The sequence below is a fragment of the Perognathus longimembris genome, chromosome 17 (genome assembly GCF_023159225.1).
Source record: "Perognathus longimembris pacificus isolate PPM17 chromosome 17, ASM2315922v1, whole genome shotgun sequence".
NCBI classification, from domain to species: Eukaryota; Metazoa; Chordata; class Mammalia; order Rodentia; family Heteromyidae; genus Perognathus; species Perognathus longimembris.
Window position 1 is genome coordinate 14,704,791 of NC_063177.1, and position 23,369 is coordinate 14,728,159.

Here is a 23,369-nt window from a genome sequence, read left to right on the forward strand (position 1 = left end):
AGAAAAATGAATTAAAATAAAGTAACGATTATGCAGGCGTGTGCTGTTGAGGTGTGAGCAGTGCATGCAGAGCCGCCCCGTGCAGGCCGTGGGCGGTGGTAGGAAGTGGTTTACCTACACGACTGGGGACCTGGAAGCGGGCGCGAGTCAGTTATCCCATGAGACCTGCTCAATTACGGACTGTCAGAGGAAAAAGCAAAAATAAGACACACACACACAATCAATCCTAATGCAGCATGCTGGCAACATCCCTTCCACCCGTCACCCCGGAGACACAAGCCTGACTTTGGGAGTAGCTTGGGAACTGACCATTGCATAGCTGGGGAGGGAGGGTAGACAGTTTGGTCTCTCAAAGACAAGGGCACACAGGGAATAATACAGACAGTGGAGCTGCTTTGAGAAGGGGCTGGAATAAAGGCTAGCCTAGAAGGCAAAAGGCTGATTCTCCTGTGCTTTTGTCCTAGGTGTGGCCAAGGAGGTAGCACACAAAAGATGCAAAGCTTGAAGCCTCCAGAACCAGCCCATGAGGTGGGGCTGGGCTGGTGCCTTGACCTGTGGCCCATAGAGGGCTTGGGGTTGGCCTTGTGTCTCCTCTCCCCACCATCTTCAAGTCCCCAGGAAGGGGACCTTTCTTACCTTGGACCTGATGTTTCTGAGTTGCCGGGTGACACAGGATCTGTCTTTCTTGAGGAAGTCAGGGTTGCTTTTAGATTTCATTATGTCTGAAGGAACAAACAGATCCATTACCTCTGTTTTCTGAAAACCCCTCTGAAACCAGATTTAAAAGTTCTGAGCTCACCACTGTAGCATACTTAGCCATTTAGTTGAACAGTCTAGGGGAAGTCAAGCAATAACTACAACACAAAGTCAGCTTTTCTGGGAACATAGGAAAGCACCAGAACACTGGGAGGAGTGTATGGTTGTTCTTGCCTGGGCAGTGTCAATGAAGACAGGGACTGGCTCTTGCACTGGACCTGCCCTATCTGCGGGGCAGAACTTGCACCATTACTCATTTATTTGTGTATTACTTGCCCTTGATGACAAGGTCAGATCAAGGCTTTTTTTTTTTTTTTCTTTCTATTGGTCTTGGGGCTTGAACTCAGGGTCTGGGTGATGTCCCGGAGCCCTTTTTGCTCAAAGTTAGCACTCTTATCAATTTGAGCCACAGCGCCACTTCCAGTTTCCTGGTAGTTAATTGGAGATAAGAGTCTCACAGACTCTCCTGCCCAGGCTGGATTGATTTTTTGGGGGCAGGTCCTGGGGCTTGAACTCAGGGCCTGGGCACTGTCCCTGAGCCTATTTGTGCTCAAGGCTAGCACTCTACCACTTGAGTCACAGTGCCACTTCTGGCTTTCTGGTGTTTACTTGGAGATAAAGTCTCGTGGCCTTTTCTGCCTGGGGTGGCTTCAAACTGTGATCCTAAAATTTCAGCCTCCTGGGTAGCTAGGCTAGGATTAAAGGCATGAGCCACTGGTGCCTGGTTCTAAGCTGGCTTTGAACCCCAATCCTCAGATCTCAGCCTCCTGAGTAGCTAAAATTACAGATGTGAGAGATTGGTGCCCAGCAAGGCTGGATTAAAACAGACACACAATTGAGTCATCACAGGTAGGCTTTTTTCATTTTTTACTTAATACGTTTATGGATCGCTTTCCACATCAACACAAAACATGTTCCTGACCCTTTTTACCTACTTTCTCTTCTACCATGTATGTGGTTGGGCCATGTGCATTTCACGCAATCCTGACACATACTTATGGTGGGCTACTGTTTCTATGCTCAGGGCTGTTCACATTCTGTGTTTTGCACTTTCTGGAGGTATGGAAACAGATCAAAGCCACATACAGTCTCTCACTTTAGGTTTCCCTCTCTCCTAGGCCATTGCTGTTAGCACCTCGTTAGGCCCCCATATTGTTGAATATCCTGAAAGCCTTCCAGAAGGCCATGCCAAGGGCTCTTCTTGCAGGATGTACCAGTGCTGCCATGGCTACTGCTCCTAGGCTAGAGAAATGTTGATTGACTTCCTTGGATACTATATTGGGGAGCTTAAATAGATTTTCCTGTTTGTGGCTATCTAAAAAAATACAAGCTGGACACATGTGGTTCATGCCAGTAATCCTAGCTACTCAGGAAGCTAAGATCTGAGGATTTCAGTTTGAAGCCAGCCCAGGCAGGAAAGTCTGTGAGACTCTTATCTCCAGTGAACTACTCAGAGAAAGCTGGAAGTGGTGCTGTGGCTCAAGTGGTTGAGCACTAGCCTTGAGCACAAAGAGGCCCCCAGGGTAAGTGCCTAGACCCTGAGTTCAAGGCCCAGGACCTGGGGGGAAAAATCACTCTCAAGGTCATAAAGAATTGGACTTCTGGAAGTATTTGACAAGGTGTGGCTTTGTACCCTCTCTTTGGTCTGTCCCATGTGGCATCTTTATGTTTTTAGCCAATGTAGAGTCAAACCTGCTGTCTACTGGAGAAGGTGGGTGCGTTCTCCACTACCTCATGCAGGGCTTTTCCAGATGGGAAAACCTGTAGTTAAACAACCAGCAAGAGCTTCCACCCAGTTGTGGAGTTCCAGAAAACAGACAAAGCGACTTTTACTATGAAAATGTGCTGGTGAAGCAGCTTCTCAGAGCATTTGCTCTGAGATGCTGGAGAAAGAGTGGGACCTCACAGCTCATTAATGCAAGGCCCTCTCTTGCATTCCTGCTTCACAAGGAGATGAGATCTATGAAAAGCATCAGGATTTTCCGTTGTAACTAAAGCCCAGGGAGCCCCAGAAGCAGTAACTCAAAGCACTCACCATATCCCGACACGGTGGTGCTCTCAGGGGATTTCTCTCCCAGCGCTTCTGTGGCTGCTTTTAGCTGCTCCTTCAGCCTGCTGATATCACAGTCAGCTTTGGCCTTGGCAATGCTGAGCTCTGTATAAATGTCTTTATACTTGTCACTCGCATATTTCTTGTCCTAGGAAATGAGGTACAGAAGCAAATAACAGCAATGGCTAGGGGAAAAAGGCACTATCTATCCCTGGCCTACTCATCTTGGGGCTGATACTCTCCTGTGGAGACCTGGGAATGGCTGGGGAACCCACTAATCCTCTGTGCAGTACCAGAGCACATGAACCGTCTCCAAATGCGGAAACGAAGTACAAAGGAAAACAAATGGGCTCTGCAAACAGGAAAGTGAGTGTAGAAGGACATAGCTCTGCTTGCTGGGTATGGCCCTGACTGCCCAGAACATCTAGTGGGCTCAGCCAGGAAAACTCTGTGTCAAAAATTCTATTGCCTGCCCCCTTTTGAGTCCAGGAACTCCCTAGAAGAGCTAAAGTCAGGCCTAATTCTGGATGGCAGACAAGGCCTTCCTTCACCCTCTAGAACATTCCTCTGGTGATTATCATGGCTCCTGCTCAAGTACCCAGAAACATGAAATGATAACCACAAGGCTGCCGGGCTTCGCTCTACCCCCAGCCACGTGGGGGTCCTGGGCTTCTCTGCCTCTTCTGTGTGTGGTCCTCTGCCGCTCTCTCATATCCCCCTGGCCAGTAGGGAATTAACTGCGGGAGCGGAGGCCATGGGTAGCCTCAGTTGGCGCGTGGTCGTGAGACACCCCCATACCCGCCAAGGAAGACGTGGGCGCGTGGGTGTCCTGGAGAACTCTCAAAGGATGTTCTGGTTTATTCAAGGGAGGGGCTAACAGTTATACCCCCAGAGGTGCACGAAGGAGAGAGGGGCTATTAACAATTGGCTAATGGACTGTCCATCACGGCGATGTCATGGAACTTCCTCTATGGGTGGAGACCACAGCCCCCCAAGGACCGGGTCTCTGGGGTCTCCGCCATTACACATGTGGCCAAGCTGAGAGGAGGCGGGGGCTGCTTTGCTTCTCTTCAGGTTGAAGCCGGAAGGTGGGAGTGGCTACCTTCCACACTGCCCCAGGGCTGGGGGGAAGGGCGGCGTCTAGGGAGCACTCTCATCGCCCTTCTCCCTTCAAGGCCAAGCTGAATCCCCAACACAAGGCCATGCCAGGTAGACTGCTCACTTCTAGAGCTTGACTTTGGAACACTGACCCCTTAAAAAGTGAAACCTACTCCAGACTGGCAGTGTCAAACCTGGTCCCACAGCTTCCTTGCCTGACTCTGGTAGTGAGGTTATTACCCGAAGTGCAGTTTGGAGTTCATCCTTGAGAGAGCTAATCTCCTGCTTCAGGTATTGTATTTCTGATTCCTTGACCCGCAACAAGACCTATAATGAGAAAGTAGAGACTGACTTTCAACAAAATGGATGGCAGCTACTCTATGCACCATGGAGCCAGTACCCAACAGGAAATAGAATTTTCAGATTGTGTAAAGTGTCTCTTCCTTTATGTGGAGAACTAGGAAGAAGGAAATGACTACCACCCTCCCCAGTCCCAACAATTGTATGCTTCACTCTTGGGACCTAAGTGCAACTGCCCTACTGATCTCCTGGGATGAAAGCCACAAGACATGGGACATGCTTGTTCTGGTGGGAATATCTTCCATATTCACCTAGCTGCTTTTCTCTAATCTGTTAGTATAATCTTCATTAGCATGAGGCATTTATGTGGTGAAATTTTAATCTAATGGGAAATACTTTAACCTAATGGGAGAAAACTACATGACAGCCTAAGGATGCCTCAGAATTTCTCTCTCTCTCTCTCTCTCTCTCTCTCTCTCTCTCTCTCTCTCCCTCTTTCCCCCATATCATCCCCCTTGTCCTGGGGCTTGAACTCAGGGCCTGGGCATTGTCCCTAAACCTCTCTGTGCTCAAGGCTAGTGCTCTACCACTTAAACCATAGCACCTCTTCTGGCTTTTTCTGTGTATATGAGGAATCAAACCCAGGGCTTCATGCATGCTAGATAAGTACTCTACCACTAAGACACATTTTGAGATAGGATCTCACTTTGTCACCCAGAATGTAGTGTGAGGCCTGGATCATTACCTCTAACTCGTAGGCGTCCTTGCCCTGTGTGAGGGGTGATCCAGCTGCCTCCCCACTACCATCCCCAGTCAGCAGTGTTCGCAACCGTGTGATCTCCGCAGCCAGGCGGTTATTCAGCTCCTGAGGGACAGCAAAACAATAGAACAGTGACCCCTCCACAGAACTACCTGTGCATTTGGGAAGGTCATTTCTTACCAACAGTATGCAGAGACACAAGGCGGGGACAGAGAATGGCAAAGCCAGATCTATTTAATGTTACTGTGTGTGAGGTACAGCATTTAAGGCTGTCAAACTGTGATATAGCCTCGTAAAAGCTATCACCTGTTTTCCCAGCACCAGTAGTTGAAGAGGTTATGTTTATTCCATTTTATGTCTTTAGCTCCTTTGTCGAATATCAGCTGACTGTAAGGATGCGGCTTTATTTCTGGATCTTCTATTCTATTCCATTGGTCTTCAGGTCTGTTTTTATACCAATACCAGGCTGTTTTTGTTATGATGGCTCTATAATAGAGCTTGAAATCTGGTACTGTAATACCTCCTGCACTGCTTTTTTTGCCTAGAATTGCTTTGGCTATTCTATGTCTTTTGCTGTTCCATATGAATTTATGGGTTGCTTTCTCTATTTCAGTGAAGAATGTAGCTGGGATCTTGATGGGGATTGCATTGAATTTGTATAACAATTTGGGCAATATGGACATTTTCACTATATTGATTCTGCCTACCCATGAGCATGGGAGGTCTTTCCATCTCCTTGTGTCCTCTTTGATTTCCCTTTTTAGATTTTTATAGTTCTCATTAAATAGGTCATTCACATCTTTAGTTAGGTTGATCCCTAGGTAATTTATTCTTTTTTTAGCTATTGTAAATGGTATTATTTCCATAATTTCCTTTTCTGCTTGTACATTGCTGGTGTACAGAAAAGCTGCTGACTTTTGTGGGTTGATTTTGTATCCTGCTACTTTGCCAAAATGGTTTATTAGGTGTAGGAGTTTGGGGACTGAGTTTTTTGGGTCCTTCAGGTATAAGATCGTGTCACCTGCGAATAGGGATAGCTTGATTTCTTCTTTGCCAGTGTGGATCCCTTTGATGCCCTCCTCTTGCCTTATTGCTATGGCTAGGGAGTCCAGCACTATGTTGAAAAGAAGTGGGGAGAGTGGGCATCCTTGTCTTGTTCCTGAGTTTAGGGGGAATGGTTTTAGTTTCTCCCTATTTAATATGATATTAGCAGCTGGTCTGTTGTTTTAAAGAATGTTCCATCTATTCCTGTTCTCTCCAGGGCTTTTTTTTTTTTTTTTTTTTTGCCAGTCCTGGGCCTTGGACTCAGGGCCTGAGCACTGTCCCTGGCTTCTTCCCGCTCAAGGCTAGCACTCTGCCACTTGAGCCACAGCGCCGCTTCTGGCCGTTTTCTGTATATGTGGTGCTGGGGAATCGAACCTAGGGCCTCGTGTATCCGAGGCAGGCACTCTTGCCACTAGGCTATATCCCCAGCCCCTCTCCAGGGCTTTTAACATGTATGGATGTTGTATTTTGTCAAAGGCTTTTTGGGCATCGACTGAGATGACGATGTGATTCTCAAAGTAGACCCTAGCCTTTCACCATGCACTAAGATCAACTCAAAATGGCTCAAGGACCTCAACATCAGACCTGAATCTTTGAAACTACTGAAGGACAGAGTAGGAGAGATGCTAGGACAGGCACAGGAAGGAACTTCCTGAATATAGTCCCAGAGGCACAACAGATAGGGGAGAGTTTCGACAAATGAGACTACTACAAAATAAAAAGTTTCTGCACAGCTAAAGACATAGCCACCAAACTAGAAAGACAGCCAACCACATGGGAAAGGATCTTCACCAGCACAGCAACAGACAAAGGCCTAATATCCATCATCTACAGAGAACTCAAAAAACTAACCCCCTCCAAGCCCAGTAAACCAATTATTAAATGGGCAAAGGAGCTAAAGAGAGACTTCACAGGAGAAGAGATAAAAATGGCAAAGAAATATATAAGGAAATATTCAACATCCCTGGCAGTAAAGGAAATGCAAACAAAAACAACCCTGAGATACTATCTCACTCCAGTTAGAATGGCCTATACTCTGAACTCAGGCAACAACAAATGCTGGAGGGGATGCAGGGAAAGAGGAACCCTTCACTGTTGGTGGGAGTGCAAATTAGCACAACCACTTTGGAGAACAGTATGGAGGTTCCTCAAAAAACTCAACATAGACCTACCCTATGATTCAGCCGTATACTCCTAGACAACTATCCTGAACAACAGGTCTCAGGATATCAAAAAGACATCTGCACATCCATGTTTATCGTTGCACAATTCACAATAGCCAAAATATGGAAACAACCCAGATGCCCCTCTACAGATGAATGGATCCAAAACATGTGGTACCTATACACAATGGAATACTACATAGCGATTAGAAATGATAAAATGTTGGTATATGTAGGGAAATGGTCAGAACTTGAACAAATAATGTTGAGCAAGATAAGCCTAGAACACAGAAAACAAAAGGGCATGATCTCCTCGATATATGACTGTTAAGGTGGGGGGAGGGGGAGACAGCAGAGACCAGGTCTGCGAAGCCAAAAACTTTTTTTTTTTTTTTTGCCAGTCCTGGGCCTTGGACTCAGGGCCTGAGTACTGTCCCTGGCTTCTTTTTGCTCAAGGCTAGCACTCTGCCACTTGAGCCACAGCGCCACTTCTGGCCATCTTCTATATATGTGGTGCTGAGGAATTGAACCCAGGGCTTCATGTATACCAGGCAAGCACTCTTGCCACTAGGCCATATTCCCAGCCCCTATATAATTTACTTTAAACATAGTGTCTAGTGAGTACCACTGCTGCATTTGTTTACCCATTGTCTCTCCGTTTCTGTGCCTCCTCTTACACTCCCAAAGACATATAAATGGGGCTGGGTCTATGGCCTAGTAGCAAGAGTGCTTGCCTCCCATACATGAAGCCCTGGTTTCAATTCCCCAGTACCACATATACAGAAAACAGCCAGAAGTGACACTGTGGCTCAAGTGGCAGAGTGCTAGCCTTGAGCAAAAAAAGAAGCCAGGGACAGTGCTCAGGCTCTGAGTCCAAGCCCCACAACTGGAAAAAAAAAAAAAAAAAGTAAATGCCTCCCAAAGACATATAAATGAACAAATAGGGCAAAAACAAAACAAAACAAAAACAGCAAAAAAATGTCTTATTTCTTGGCGTTCATTTTGTATGATCAGACCCTCCCATATTGTTTAAATTGGCTCTAGATCACACATGGTACTTGGTATCATGGAGATCCCATATGTGCAGTTCTGCATTGTTTAGGGAAGAGCAACAAGGAAGTTTATACACTGCAGATACAATTTGTTTCCCCTAAATATTTTCTAGTCAAATCTGTGGATGAAGAACCAGCAAAAAAGAGCTGACAGCATCTTTACAGCATAAACTTTCACACCTTCCTGCTATGACTAACAGTGTTTGCTTGTGTCATGGTTTGTTATATATAAGTTCCTACAGGATTTGGCCATCCTGCTTTCTTTACTTCCCACTTCCTGAATCTTCTTTTTGGCTGACAAGGGGGAATCTTCAAGCCACTGCAGTGATTAGGTGCTTTGTGGCAACCTTCTGCATGATCCTATGTAGCATGACAATAGGCTTGGGGCCAGGGAGGAAAGCAGGATGGTGCTGGTACAGGGGTCTAACCTGGTGCCATAGGAAAACTTTACAGAGGACCCAATGTTACTGCCTCCAACCCTTTCCCTTTCCCTACTCTACACCCATACTGTCCTGAATGTACCCAATCTTGTCTGATCTTAGAAGCTAAGGAGGGTCGGGCTTGGTTAGTAGTATTTGGATGAGAGAAACAGCAAATGCTATGAGAATGATCTGATAACTTATAAATGTGAAGCTGGAATATCCTGTCTCTGGGTATGAGCCCCAGACTATGCTCAGCAATGAACTGGAGGCTCAAGAAAAGCCACCAAATTTATGGTCTTGGAAGGGCTAAATTAGGGAGTGGCTTAAGACTCTTAGCACCTGGTTCTGTGGCAGAGCAGCCTTACATGAGCTGCAAAGAGCTTCTGGCAACAGATGGAGAACCACCAGAAAGCCACATACTAGGTATCTGGGACAAGCAAGCTGTAGGGCTGGATGGCCATTCCACTATCATAGAGCACATCAGGATAACCTTAAGAGTGAAACCTTATCCAGCCTGTGCTTACCTGGTTGTGGGCATTAAGCTCCTGGTTCTCCCGCTGGCACTGCCGCAGGGCCTGCCGCTCAGCCTCCAGCGCTTGGGCCAGGTGTGCGTTCTCCAGGCACTTCTGTGAGTACTGCTCCGAGAGGACCTCCAGCTCCCGTTGCACTGACTGCAGCTCCTCCCTGCAGGGACAGCAACGTTCAGCCCTGTGCCAGAGGTGCTTTGCACAACTGACTCCATGTCTAGCCTGCTCCGCCCCATTGATGGGAGTCCCACAGATGGCAGCTCTTTGGTGATACCACTCTGAACAAAATCTAGCTACCATGGCAATACAGACATCTATTTCTGAGAAGTCAGGTATGGGACTCTTCTCACTCAAGGACTATCTTTAGAATTCTGACTTCTGCATCCTCTGAAAGCCCAGGAGCCACACAAGGAAAACAACCCTTACGATGCTATTCTTAGCCACCCAGATCTGGAAGGCCAAATTTTCCATGTATGAGCAGAAGATGAGGGCTTCTGGATAAGAAGCCCCAGCTCTGGTATACCCATCAGCAGCCCAACCAGGTGAACATGCACACTATATAAACTGCTGTGACCTGGGCCTGAATGCAGTGACTGTTCCCAATGTGTGTCCCTTTTTCTTAGAGAGGCTCTGCATACATGTTTAGGTGTTTTTTTTTCCCTATCATGGAGCTTGAACTCAGGTCCTGGTACTGTCCTTGAGCTCTTTTGCTCATGGTTAGTATGCTACCACTTTGAGCCACAGCTCCACTTGTGGTTTTCTGGTAGCTAACTAGAGGTAAGAGTCTCATGAACTTTTCTGCCTGGGCTGGCTCTGAACTGAGATCCTCATATCTTAGCCTCTCAAGTAGCTAGGATTACAGGCGTGAGCCACCAGTACCTGGCATACATGGTGTTTTTAGAGCCATGGAGCCTTGGGTACCAAGCCCTGGCCAAGCCCTCAGCACCTTGTGAGAAAGGAGCACTAATGCAGAACTAGTTGATCTTGGTAATCAGCCTTGGACAAGCTAGAATTTTAGAATCTCATAACTCCCTTCTGTGAAGGGGAAGCAGACAGAGCTAAAAGGAAATAGCAAGACTGCCTTAAATGCCCATGGTTTGCTTAAGACCTGGGAATTAGTCGAGTGTTATTGAGAGGAGTAGATTAGGTGGCTTTTCTCCCTCTTCTCCTCCCTCCTATGAGAATAAAGTTCATTAAATTAAAAAAATGTAATTTTCTGTACCTCTTTCTTTGGATTTAGTGATTACTCTTTGCTTTAATATAGGAAGCCCCAGTGGGCTATGTCTGCCTCTGGAGAGGGTGGGTGGTGTGGGCTGACTCTGCACCATGGCCTCATAGCCTCCCTGGGACCAGCCCTGAGACTCACACTTCAAGAAAGGCAAGGTTGTGACTCTCAGCCACTCCTAGTTGTCCCCAGGTACTTAAAGGGAAGGGCAACTCACAGGTACTGTCGCCTAAGGGCTTCAATGTCTGAGTTGATGCTGCTGATTTGAGACCGCTGGCTCTTCTCCAACTCTCGCTCCATCTCCTCCCGATGAGCATTCTTCATTGCTTCAATGGCTGCAGGAAGGACAAGGCCCTCAGTGTCCAGGGCTGGGGCTGCACACGGTGGTAGCCCTTCCTACTATGTTATTTCTCCCAAGTGACTAAAGAAGACAGACCAGTGTAATATATCCCCACCACTGCCTCTGAAACCATCAAGATAAGCTTGGTCTCTCACATTCTCCAGGAAAGACAGACTGGGAGAATTTCCAAATTAATTCCCCCCAGGGGGCTACAGGTGTATTATTTCTGGTGTTAGAAAACCCCAAACCAATTAAGATAAGCAAGTGGCATATTTCTTTTCTTTTTCTTTTTTCTTTCTTTTTTTTTTTTTTTTGCCAGTCCTGGGGCTTGGACTCAGGGCCTGAGCACTGTCCCTGGCTTCTTTTTGTTCAAGGCTAGCACTCTGCCACTTGAGCCACAGCGCCACTTCTGGCCATTTTCTGTATTTGTGGTACTGGGGAATTGAACCCAAGGCCTCATGTATACGAGGCAAGCACTTTTGCCACTAGGCCATATTCCCAGCCGCATATTTCTTTCTTGACATTACAATAACGTATCACCCCCATGATGTCTCTACACAGCAACAGCTAATGATAGAACACACCAGTCAGGGCTGTGACAAAACAGGGAGTAGGGACAACATCCACATGCTCAGGCCAGGATGTCTCTCTCACACAAATGTATGTCAGAGGGACTGAGGAGGTGGAGCTGGTCCTGCAGTGCCAGAGGCAGCTGGCTCTCAACTGCTCTGGAAAGGCTCCTTGTCTCTGCTGTCCAAATTAAACTTCCAACATGGCTACAAGGCAGTGGATGCAGGCATCTCTGAATTGAGGGCCCCTCCTACCTACCTGAGATGGTAGCTGCTGTCTCCTCAGCCAGGAGGCGGTCCTTCTCCTCCCGCAACTTCTCCAGCTCCCGCTGGTGCTGTCTCTGCAGGTCTTCAATCTTCTTTTGATGAGTCTCCTCCATGGCAGCAAAGCCTCGCTCACATGTGGCCTGCAGAAGGCAAGAGAACTTGTGTTTCTCTCAAGTGGGCATCCTGTGCCAGCACACTTCCCTATTCAGGCGCAGTGACAACTGGCATTCACTGCATGTCACCACAATGAGGATGAGCAAGGAGCAGGTTCCCAAAACATGGAGAAGTTTTGGGACATGGCCAGCATTCCTAGCCACTGGTACTTTGAAGAGCTGTGTGTACCTACAGACTCTCCATCTATTTTCTGCCACTGTTTGAAGCCCATTTCTTTTGGAGGGAGAGTACTGGGATTTGAACTCAGGGCCTCACACTTTCTAGGCAGGTGCTCTACTGCTTGTGTCATCACTTCCCAGACCTTAACCTCATTTCTTCATGAGGAAGGCTGGTATCCCCTAGTGGGAAGACAGGGTGGTGAAATTTAATCTAGCCAATTATGGGTTTGTGTCACCACTAGGGGGGCTGACTGGAAAGAAGACAAGCATATACACTCACCATGTCTGGCTTAGAGTGACACATTCACTTGGTTCTGTCACAAATGGGGATGACTTATTTAGCTGGAGGAAGTCAGGCCATATGGGGATGAAGGGAAACCTGGTGGGAGGTTCTACCCATTCTGTGGGTTAGAGGTATACAGCAGTTGGAGACCAGGCCAGCTAGTGACCAAAGTTGGTTATTTGTCCCCCTCAGACACAGGGAGTCAGAATAGAATCTAGGATCTTCCTCCAATAAGCTGTCCCTTATTACTTCCTCTATTAAAGGGGAACAGAGGGACCAAGTCAGTGAGGGCCTTCACCACCTTTACCAAGACAGGACAGAGGAACCATGCTCCCACCTCACCTGACAGGGCATAAGGGAGTCCCAAGAGGAGCTCATGCCAACTCACACAGCCACCGGAAGTCCAGGCCTTATCTGCCAGAGCTCCTTGCAACACTAAGCCACATAGGGCCACATGCCTGGTATGGGCAGAAACTTTGAGCACAAGGGCATTCTCCATCAGCCTTCAAGATCTGCTCTGGGTCAAATTCATTCATTTTAAAAGCTGGAAGATGGCTAGGAATATGGCTAAGCAGTAGAGTGCTTGCCTTCCATGCCTGAAGCCCTGAGTTCCATTCCTCAGCACCACATTAAACAAAAATCTCAAAGTGGCACTGTGGCTCAAGTGGTAGTGTTAGCCTTGAGCAAAAAGAAGCCAGGGACAGTGCTCAGGCCCTGAGTCCTGGACTAGCCAAAAAAAAAAAAAAAAGCTGGAAGAACATGCATTCCAAACCAAGTAGGAGAGGCCTCTTCATTTGCAGCTCTGGCCCTGTGCTTCCTGCCCAATCTATCTTGTAGATTCAAGAAAGAACACTAGGTACTCAGCTACAATGCTTTGGTATCTTCCTCTGAGCCACACTGTCACTGAACAGTCTTTTCAAATCCTTGGTTACAGCCAGAACGTCACTACAAAGCATGAGCTGCACAGGCACAGGCCTTTACTACTGTCAACTATGATCAGGAAGGATGTCCCTTCCCCCCAGGGGCTTGACCCTGGAAGGTGCACGTCTCCTGATCTGCTTCTCTGCTTGCTGCCCTCACTCCATAGCTAGGCCTGAAGAGAAGCTCAAGAGCCAGGCCTCCAGGCCACTGCCTTCCTCCCTGTTCTCCCTCCCACACACTTGGTTCACACCTTATCTACAGGTGGAGCACCTTTTATCCAAAATGCTGGGACTACAAGGGTTTTCCAACCTCAGGACTTTTTTTTTATTTAAAGATTTCAGAATGCCGATCTGCACATACATGAAATTATGGGGATGGACTAAGTCCAAACACGAAGTTCATTTATACTTCACCTATATCTTGGAATTTGCCACATCTGATTTTGGATTCCTAGAAATAGAATGCTCAATCTGTTGGTATGTCCCTGCCCCTCTCCCACTCCCACGGTCATGGGGCTTGAACTCAGCCTGGGTGCTGTCTCTGAGCTCTTCAGCTCAAAGCTAGCACTCTACTATGTCGAGCCACAGCACCACTTCTGGATTTCTGGTGGTTAATTGGATAAGAGTCTCATGGACTTTCCTGCCTGGGCTGGTTTTGAACTGCGATCCTTAGATCTCAGCTTCCACAGTAGTTAGGATTACAGGTTTGGGGTCAAGGCCAAGGTCTATGCCACTTACTTAAAAAAAAAAAAAAAAAAGTGCCTCAGGGCCTTATGTTAACAAGCTAGGCAGATGGGCTACTGCTTGAAGCACACACACTCTTTTTTTTTTTTTTTTTTTTTTTTGCCAGTCCTGGGGCTTGAACTCAGGGCCTGTGTTGTCCCTGGCTCCTTTTTGCTCAAGGCTAGCACTCTACCACTTGAGCTACAGTGCCACTTTTGGCCTTTCCTATATATGTGGTGCTGAGGAATCAAACCCAGGGCTTCATGCATGTTAGGCAAGCACTGTACCACTAAGTCAGTCACATTCCCAGCCCACACTTTTTTTTAAAGCTCTTTTTACTCTGGTTGTTTCTGATATATGGTCTTCCTTTTCCAATGGACCAGCTTGAGGTCCTATTTTCACTTTCTACCTAGTAGAAAGATGATGGTTGGTGCCACTAAGTCCGGCCTTTTTTGTTGATATGGGATTTTGTGGAAAAACAAAATTCTGAGGTAAGAATTTCATGAGTTTCCCTGCTCAGACTGGCTTCAAATCTTAGTCCTCAGATCTCAGCCTCCTGAGTAGCTAGGATCACAGGTGTGAGCCACAGATACCTGACTACTTGTGAACTTTTTTTTGCCTTAGGCTTGCCTGGAACAAAGATCCTCTGGATCTCAGTCTCGCATGTAGCTAAGATGAGAGGTTCCCACCACTGTACCCAGCCTTTTCAACTGAGATGAGGTCTCATGAACGCAGGGCTGGGCTTGAACCACAATCCTCTTGATCTCCTCAATAGAGTAGCTAGGATTACAGGTATGAGCCTCCTGTATTGACCTTGTGCCATTTACTTTTAAAGGCACACTGGCTTTACGTTATGGTAGTCAGTGAACTGACCACAACAAATGTACATTTGGGGAAAATAGTCAATGAAGCTTCCTCACAATGCATGATGTTTGTTGTTTATTTTTTTGCCAGTCCTTGGCCTTGGACTTAGGGCCTGAGAACTGTCCTTGGCCTTAGGGCCTGAGCACTGTCCCTGGCTTCTTTTTGCTCAAGGTTAGCACTCTGCCACTTGAGCCAAAGTGCCACTTCTGACCGTTTTCTGTAAATATGGTGCTGGGGAATCGAACCCAGGGCTTCATGTATACCAGGCTAGCACTCTTGCCACCAGGTCATATTCCTAGCCCGCATTATGGGTTTTAAAAGGTTTAGAGTCAGGAAAAGGACAACAAACAATGTATTAGCTACCTGAGAAAGAGTTCAGAATGAGCATGCCCTTTGTCTTCAGCACTAGAGGACTGGGTGGGGTGTTGGAAAACAATCACGGGCAGCAGCCCTGACAAGCAGGGATCAGTATGGCCTTCCCCAGGCACCATGTGTACCTTCCAGAAGGGGGAGGAAATGAGCTATCAAGAGATGGTGAGACCCTCTAGGATTGTGCCTGGGTAGCCACATATATGATATGGTGTGAGGTCACAAAGAGAACCAGGACCCCTGCACTGGCCTAACCCTGAGTGGCCTGGGATGCCTCCTCTGCAGCCAAGGTCTAGGGGGCAGAGAGTGAAGCTCTTGAAGACGAGAAGAGCACTTGGAAGCTATATTTCAGTCAAAGCCCTTCTCAAACACTGCCCAGTCCATGCCAGGTCCTCTCAGGGACCTTCAACACTGACTAGCAAATATTCTTTGTCAGGAAGTCTTAATTCTGTTCTCCTTGGTCAGGGGAAGGTGGTTACCCTCCAGGGGTGTGAGGTAATCTTGAAGAAGATGGGGTTCTATTGGGTAAGAAGGAGGGCTGCTCTATGGCGTGGAGAAGCCAAGGGAAGACCACTCTGCCCTCCCACAGGGAAACTTCTTTCCTGTTGGATAGGAGGATGTCATTGTCATGTTGATTCTCTATCTGCATAGCAGGTGATCAAGAATCACCTCCCACATCCACCCTGCGGGTCCTGAATGTCCTGTGCCACCCTCTCAGCATCATCAAGAATTGGTTTTGCAAATTAAATGGTGCTAAAGACCTTGAGGTTTTCAAAGTCCCGCTGGTACTTCTCCCGCAGTGTAGCGGCATCGCCCTCTAGCTCCTTGTGGCCCAACTCCTCTCGCATGACATCCATCTGGGCCTCCAGCTCCTGGATGCGCTCTCGCAGTCCGGTCATGGAGTCAGGTTCCCTGTCAGTCTCCTGGACATCCCCAGGCTCAGGCTGCCAGCAGGGGGAGGAAACTGAAAGAGCCTCGGGGTGCTGCTGTTGGCAGAGACCTAGGGTCTCTTGCAAGCTCCGTGCATAGTGCTCTTGCAGAGCTCTCAGCTCTTCCTCATGGATGGCCTGAAGCTCCTTGATCTTCAGCTGAAACCTATCTTCCAGTGTCTGCATCTGTTGTACATGCTGCCGCTCCATGTCCTGCTTATCTCTGACTGAGGCGTCCAGCTGACTCAGGACACGGCTGCGCTCAGCCTGCAGTGTGTTCTCAGTGCGATTCAGCTGCTCCACCACACACCTGATCTCCTCTTCATACCTGCCCTGCAGGGCAAACATGCTCTCACTGTGTTTGCTTTCTGCTTCTTTCAGACATCTTTGCTGATGGTCCAGTTGATTCACCTTGGCCTTGAGCTCAGTGTTTTCCCTTTCAATGAGGGTAATCACCTCCAAGTACTCACTCTTTTGCTTGCGGAGAAGTTCTTCATACTCCTCTCGCAGGGCCCCAATTGCTTGTGCCTGCTCCTGGCTGGAAGGGCCCCTGGCCTTCCAGGACGCCTTATAGAACTGCAGTTCCTTTTCATACTCCAGTCGAATTCTGCAGGCTGCATAGCACACTTGAGCTTGAATAATTGCATCTTGAACCAGTAATGAAGAATACTGGCCGAGGCCTGCCAGACAAGCATTGAACGAGAGATTCTGGGACATCTGCAGAAGCTTCTGACAACCTCTGAGCGACTCTGTGGGTGGAAGAGCTGGCAAGGTAGCAGCAATCTCTTTGAGGACATTAGCCTTCTCCCTCAGCTGCTGGGCGAGTTCTTCCTGAATAGCAACAAGGGCTCCGGGGCTTTGGTGGAGCAAGGGTTCCTGAGTGCCATCTGAGCCTGGCCTCCGTACTTCTTCTAATGGGCTCATATCCCAGGATATGTGGCAACTGTCCTCAGTGCATGCTGGAAGCTCAAGGGCTTCTGAAATCTGCTGCATCATTCTCTCAAAGCCTGGGGTTTGGTAAGCTCCCAGGATTTCCCTCAGCATACACTTGTGTTGCTGTAGGGCTGTCTGGGTCCCCTGCAGAGTCTCCTGGACTCTCTGAAGCCTACGGTAGAATGACTCCCTTATGAACTGTGTGGCAAAGCTGAGCTCTGCTCGGACCCATGTGGTTTCAGCCAGGCCTTGAGGGACATGCTGTTGCCCACTTCCTGATGTGTCAACTGCCTCTTCTCCCAGTGTCCCCAAGTGCTTACTAAGGGACTCAACCTGGCCCCAAAACTCACCATCCACTAACATCTTCTTGGCCCAGACCTCTACAGGAGCCCCAGAGGAGACAATGGCACCTTCTTCCAGTGGCCACTCTCCTGATTGAGCAAGCTCATGAAGAACATGAGATACATCAGAGGTTGTGTTCTTTAAAGAGTCTGCTATTTGGTTAATGAGCGAAGCCTCCAGGGCTATCTGATCAGAGAGCAGTTTCATGTGCTCCTGCTCACTCAGCACTGGCTGGCCGGGCTGTTGCGTAAAGGCTGCCACCTCACCCACCACAGAATGCCCCTTCTCTTGCCCAGCGTCAGCTCCACTTTCTGCAAGGGCTGCCCAGGGTCGCAGGGTTTCAATGGCGCTCAGGAGTGCATTCTCTACACTGGCCAGGGAGGCTGCACGTGTGTCCTGTTCATCCTCCTGGCTGGCGTTTGGCAGAGACTTTAGCTGTTCTCGGCAGTTTTCTAAGCATGTCAGGGCATGGCTGTTCTTTGCTTGGAAGTCTCCCAGCTCCCCAACGCGGTTCTCAATGCTTGTGGCCCTTTCCTGCCTCTCCTGCTCCAGCTGAGAGGCCAGTGCACCCACTTGCAGCAGGCTGGTGCGGAGCTGCTCACGGAGCTGTGCCTCAGTGCCAGCCCACTGGTGGTGCAATGCAAGCAGTGCCTCGTGGCTCTGGCCCTGCTGGCTCTCTAGTCTCACAGTCACATCTTTGAGCTTCTCCTCTGTGACATAGAGCTTGGTCTCCAGGGAGTGGATTATGGAGAGGTATGTCTCGGAATCTCCTGTTGTGGGCAGTGTGCTGGGGGTGGCCTCTGAGGACATGCTTTCCTCCGAGGGTGACCGGTCCTGGCTGGTGTCTGATGATGTGCTGCTGGTCCAGGTCTTCTCAGATCCTTCAGGGTGGATGTATCTTTGGCACTGGATGGTGGAAAATCGAATTCTTTGCCTTTTAACACCAGATGCTCCTTGGTCAGGCTTGGCTGCGCTCTGTGGATGCCCTTCCCTATCAGGCACTTCCACAGACTTGGAGGACACAGCACGCTCTTCTCTGTCAGGGCTGCCACTACCAGGCTCCTCTCCCAGACCAGTGCTGGGGTCCTCGTTCTCCAGCCTAATGTGGGGAAAGCCTGGAGGTGCCCCAGAAGCTGGGAGCTGTTGGTCCAAGAGCAGAACACCATCCTCCTCTGTGTCGTCTGGAATGCTCTGAGGCTCCACATCCTTGGGAGACTCACTTGTAAATTTCCGTAGAATCTCTTCCTTTGCCTGCAGTTTGATTTCTGTTTCCTCTAAGCTGCTCCCCAAGGCAACCATTTTAACCAAAGCCTCGTTGAGATCCTGGTCTTTCTTTTCCAGAACTCTCTCATGCACTTCCTTAATGTGCTTCAGCTCCTCTTCCTTCTCTCTCAGCAGAGTGCGCATGCTCTGCAGCTGGCCAGAGACTCTGCGGTGTGAGTGCTCCAGGCTCTGATAGTCAGCCTCTCTGCCTCTCAGCTTCTCCTGGAGCTTGGCCACGTCCCCATCAGACGTGGCCACACGCTCCATAAGCTCTTGGAACCTCTGCCTAATGAGGTCTCGCTCATCACGGAGGCCTTGCACATGCTGGGCAAGCTGGCGGATGCTGGCTTCCCGGGCCTCCAGCTGCTCCTCTAACTGGTGTACTTGCTCACTGCCCTCACACGTGGCACTCAGCTTCTCTTTCTGGAGGGCCTCCACCTGCTGTGCATGGCCCTGCAGCTGGTCCTCATAGGCACTGGCCTTGTCTTCCACCTCTTTCAGGTTCTGCAGCAGGGCCTGCTTCTCCTCTTCACAGCTTTCTAGCAGCAGTGTGTAGTTCCTCTGCAGCTTCTCCTCCATCAGCCGCTGGGCCTGCTCACTGGCGCCCAGCTGTTGGCTGAGATCGGCAATGCGCTCCTGTAGCCTCTGTACCTCCTTCTGCCGATCCCGCTGTAGGGCCTGCTGTGTCTCCAGGTTCCGCAGCTCCTGTGTCTTCTCCAGCAGCAGGGTCTCGGCACTCTTGAGTTTCTGTTCACTGGCCTTCAGCTGGCCACTCAGGGCGGCCTCACTGTGTTGCCGCTCCTCTAGTTGCTCACGGACTCTGCCTTGCTCCATCTTCAGCTCGCCTTTGAGTTTGGCTAGTGCCTGCTCCTTGATGGCCAGCTCAGCAGAAGCATTGCTGAGCCTCGCTTGCAGGCTCCGGATCTCGGCCTCGTGGTGCCGGATCGCATCCTTGGCCTCCCCATAGCTACGTTTCAGGGTCTGAATCTGCTGCGTGATCAACTCCTGCCGCTGGCACTGGGCTTCCAGCTCACTTTGGAGATCTTGGTTGACTCTATGGAGCCTCTGCCAGGCACCCGATGGGGAGGTGGCCACTTCAGTCTTAAAAAAACCGATTAAATACTGGTTAGTAACACTCGGGCCTCCCCGTTCTGAGTGTCACACCTCTGGCCAGGATCAACACAGAAAAGCTTCTTGGTGGGTTTGGCTTTTATCCTTTGTACAATTTTTATTCCCATTAAAAAAAAATCCATCACATTCGCTGTTTCCAGGTGAACAGAAAACATGGACAATAACATCAAAAAACAGCTCTAACAAAAGTTTCTAGGAGAAATAAACCAAACAAAACTGAGTAATGGAACACACTGAGAAGCGAAACGGAGACGGAAGGGCTATAGAAGACGACGGACCAGGGAGTGGAGCGAGGCAGCACAGCATCTGCATCTGTTTGTTTTGCAAAACAACAAGAATGGAGATCTAAGTAAGTGCAAGGGGCAGATAAGTGATGTCACTTCCTTCCAGGAAAGGGAGGGAAGGAAGGCAAGGAGCTGCTCAGAAAATGTCAAGGGGTGACATCCGGAATGGTTTCCTTTGGAGAGCGTAGCCAGGCCTCCATGGTAACAGGAAGAACTAATCTCTACCTGTAAGAAGACAGAACGAGGGGGAGCGCAAACTATGGGGTAAAATATGATAAGTAATGAAACAAACCTTTGTAGAGTTCAAAATAAGAGAGTGAAGCATGCAAAAAACAAAACACAAATAAAACTCCCAAACATGCAGAAGAGACAGAATATAACATAGGAGAAAAACAACATGAAGAAGAATGAGAAGAGCCCCACCTAGAATCTGGCCTGCCTAGGTTCCCCTCGGTCTGCTGATGGGGAAACCACAGATGTGACACTCAGTTAAATTTCAGTTTGATGCCAAAGCATGCAGGCCCCTCCCAGCAGTTAGCACAGCCCCCCGCCCCCACCCCCCAGCAGTCACACTTGTCAACCCTCAGCCCCAAGTCCCTGTCCTTTCTAACTTTTGACTGCAAACATTTCCAAGGCTTGGGGAAGAGGGCAGTCAGTGGTTATTTGACTGAGTATGAAAGCACAGTGTGGCTCAGTGCTGATCAACAGACACATAAAGACACATAGGCAGGTTCCCAGGTTAGCAATGTGCAAAGCCATCCTCAGTGTCTTTACCACACCGGATCTGCATCCAATTCCTGTAGGATAGGGCCCCAACCAAGAATGAAGCTCCGCAAATGAAGGCATGTAAAAATGACCCAAAGGTTCTCACTGAAGGACAAGGAGGAAGGGGGCCATCTGTCATGGCCAGTTCCTGAGCTAAGAGTCTGAACTGGACAAGGCAATAGCTTTGCTGCAAGGGAGGTACAAGTACATGAGAAGAGAGAGACCAAGGGCTTGTGCAGCATAAGACAGTGGGAGGAGGCAGAGGTAGGCTCCAGTCAGAGGGCATCTGAGCCGGCCTGATCCACTTGCTGCCAGGGATGACCAAGATTGAGGATGTCTTCTGCCAACAGTGTTGACAACTCACTACAGACACTCTGGGTCTTTGAGAGTCCCAGGCTTGGGAATCACTAGATCTACAGCATGCAGAGGCAGGAGGCTGCTGCTGAGAGAGGAGCCCTTGCTTTTGGGATAAATGGCAGAGTCAAGACTTGGCTCTTGGCTCTGACTTCAATTCGCTATCCCATGCTATTGCTCCCCAGTGTAACAGCTGGCATTCCCTGCCAGCATGACAGCACCAGAGGTCAGTAGTGTGAGTTTCATGCCTTCAAACTAGTACAGGGCCTGGGGTATGGTAGAACAGCAATTCCTGTCTTGTAAACACATCTATATCAGGGCTGCTACATCCTGGGGTTGTTAGGGCAGCCAGGACTCTATGGCAGACAACTCCTGTAACAGAGGAACATTGGGCATGTGCTGTTGACTCAGGACTGGGGCTGCTACTGTTTTACAGAAATTTTAGTCTGGGAAGAAAGTAAGATGGGGCCCTAATACAGCTTGACAGCCTAGGTCTCCATAGTGTGGTAGAGACAAAAGAGAGGATGAGAACCTGTTCAAGCTCTGACCTAAACTTGTGGTTGGTCATAAGAAAGCCCTTAGTTTTCTGGGAATGTGGCCTAGTGGCAAGAGTGCTTGCCTTGTATACATGAAGCCCTGGGTTCGATTCCCCAGCACCACATATATAAAAAAATAGCCAAAAGTGGTGCTGTGGCTCAAGTGGTAGAGTGCTAGCCTTGAGCAAAAAGAAGCCAGGGACAGTGCTCAGGCCCTGAGTCCAAGGCCCACAACTGGCAAAAAAAATAAGCCCTTAGTTTGCTGTACTTGCCAACCTATACAATGGGACCAATGCTGCTATTGTGGAGACAATGAGATATGGCACGCAGATGTTTGGCACTCATTAAAAAAAATATGCTGCTAAGATCAGAGGCAAAAGGAGAGATCACCCAAATGATTTCATTACAGAGAAAAACCTTTAGATGTAGAGGTTTCAGGAACATTGTTCAAAATGTCACAGTAAGGAGGGTCACAGACAGAGTGCTCTTCACATATTGAGAGCCCTGGTCCTTGGAGGAAAGGAGCTAAAGCCATCTACCAGCTTTGCACATTCTTAGCCTGTAGGCCTGAGCAGATCTTTCACACTGAAGCCCCTGGGTGCACTGAAGATCTGGCAGCCATTCCACCCTACCTGCAGTACATAGCCCTCCCGGGCGCTCTGCTCTCGGCCCAGGGCCACCCTCAGCTGGTCTTGTAGGAGTCGGTTCTGCTCCAGAAGGTCCGAAGCCTCCTTCTGACTCTGCTCCAGCTGTTGGTAAAAAGATATATGATCTTAAGCATGATGACAGGCAAACAAAAGTAGTCAGATAGCTGGCTTTACTCCACAGAGGCCTTCCCAATCCATTCACTAGCCGAGGATTCTGGGTCTCCACATCTTTCTATAACTACGGCATTTGGAACGGAAAGTTCCAGCTCAAGCTAGCACCTTTGCTATATCCTCTAGGGCCTGGGAGATAGGCTTGTGATTCCCTGACCCAGGGAACCCCTCGGCACTCACATGGCTCCTGTACATATTCACAAATGTACCATGCAAGTCTCAAGACTCATATGGGAAGCTCATTTCTGAACTTGTCTTTGTCAGAAGGAAGATCACACTATGGGGTACTTCACATGGTCATGTAGGCCATAGCTAGCCTCCACAGGAACCACTACAGTTAGTGGAGGGTCCCAAGCAGGTCCCTCAGGCCCTGCTGTGGCTTCAACTGAAACTCCATTTGATCGGTTTTACATGATGAATTCTATGTAAGTTTGCAAAAAGCTTCCCTACCCTTAAACAAGATGTGGAAATGTGGATAAGCTTTCAACAGTTTCAAGTTCATTCATTCACCCATTCCAACAAAAAGCTGAAAGTGGAGCTGTGGTTCAAATGGTAAAATGCTATCCTTGAGCAAAAGATCCAGGCAAGGGCACAAGGACCTGATTTCAACCCCCAGTACCAGCATAGAAAAGTCAGTGATGATGTTAGTGATAACTACCAGTCTCAGATTTAATAAAATGGAAAAACGACAAGAAATATCAGTGCTAAGGTAGCAGGAGATGTATATAGGAAACTTGAAGGTTAGTCTACACAGGTTAAGTATCTCTTATTCAAAATGCTTCAGACTTGAGGTACAAGTGTGGCTAAATTTAGTGTTTGCCTAGTAAGTATAAAGCCCTGAGTTCAAACTCCATTGCTGTCAAAGTACTAACAATAACAATAATTTTTAAAAAGGACAAGCTGGGAACTATGTGGTTCTTGCCTGTAATCCTAGCTATTCAGGAGGCTAA

The 23,369-nt window shown here is 48.5% G+C and overlaps 1 protein-coding gene across 6 annotated transcripts in view; it reads right to left on the reverse strand.

Annotated features, from left to right (window-relative positions):
- Positions 1–23,369, reverse strand: part of LOC125365104 (myosin phosphatase Rho interacting protein) — a 128,901-nt gene that overhangs the window by 4,005 nt on the left and 101,527 nt on the right. For 2 of the 6 annotated variants that reach the window (XM_048364930.1, XM_048364933.1), the window contains exons 15-23: positions 22,234–22,350; positions 15,826–19,632; positions 11,566–11,713; positions 10,615–10,732; positions 9,170–9,329; positions 4,950–5,069; positions 4,145–4,231; positions 2,792–2,954; positions 637–722 (exon numbers count right to left, since the gene is read on the reverse strand). In XM_048364930.1, the coding sequence (XP_048220887.1) occupies positions 637–722; positions 2,792–2,954; positions 4,145–4,231; positions 4,950–5,069; positions 9,170–9,329; positions 10,615–10,732; positions 11,566–11,713; positions 15,826–19,632; positions 22,234–22,350 (4,806 nt within the window). Of the gene's footprint in view, positions 1–114; positions 181–636; positions 723–2,791; positions 2,955–4,144; positions 4,232–4,949; positions 5,070–9,169; positions 9,330–10,614; positions 10,733–11,565; positions 11,714–15,825; positions 19,633–22,233; positions 22,351–23,369 lie in introns of all 6 variants that reach the window. The other 4 variants (XM_048364932.1, XM_048364931.1, XM_048364935.1 and 1 more) reach the window with 4 other exon arrangements.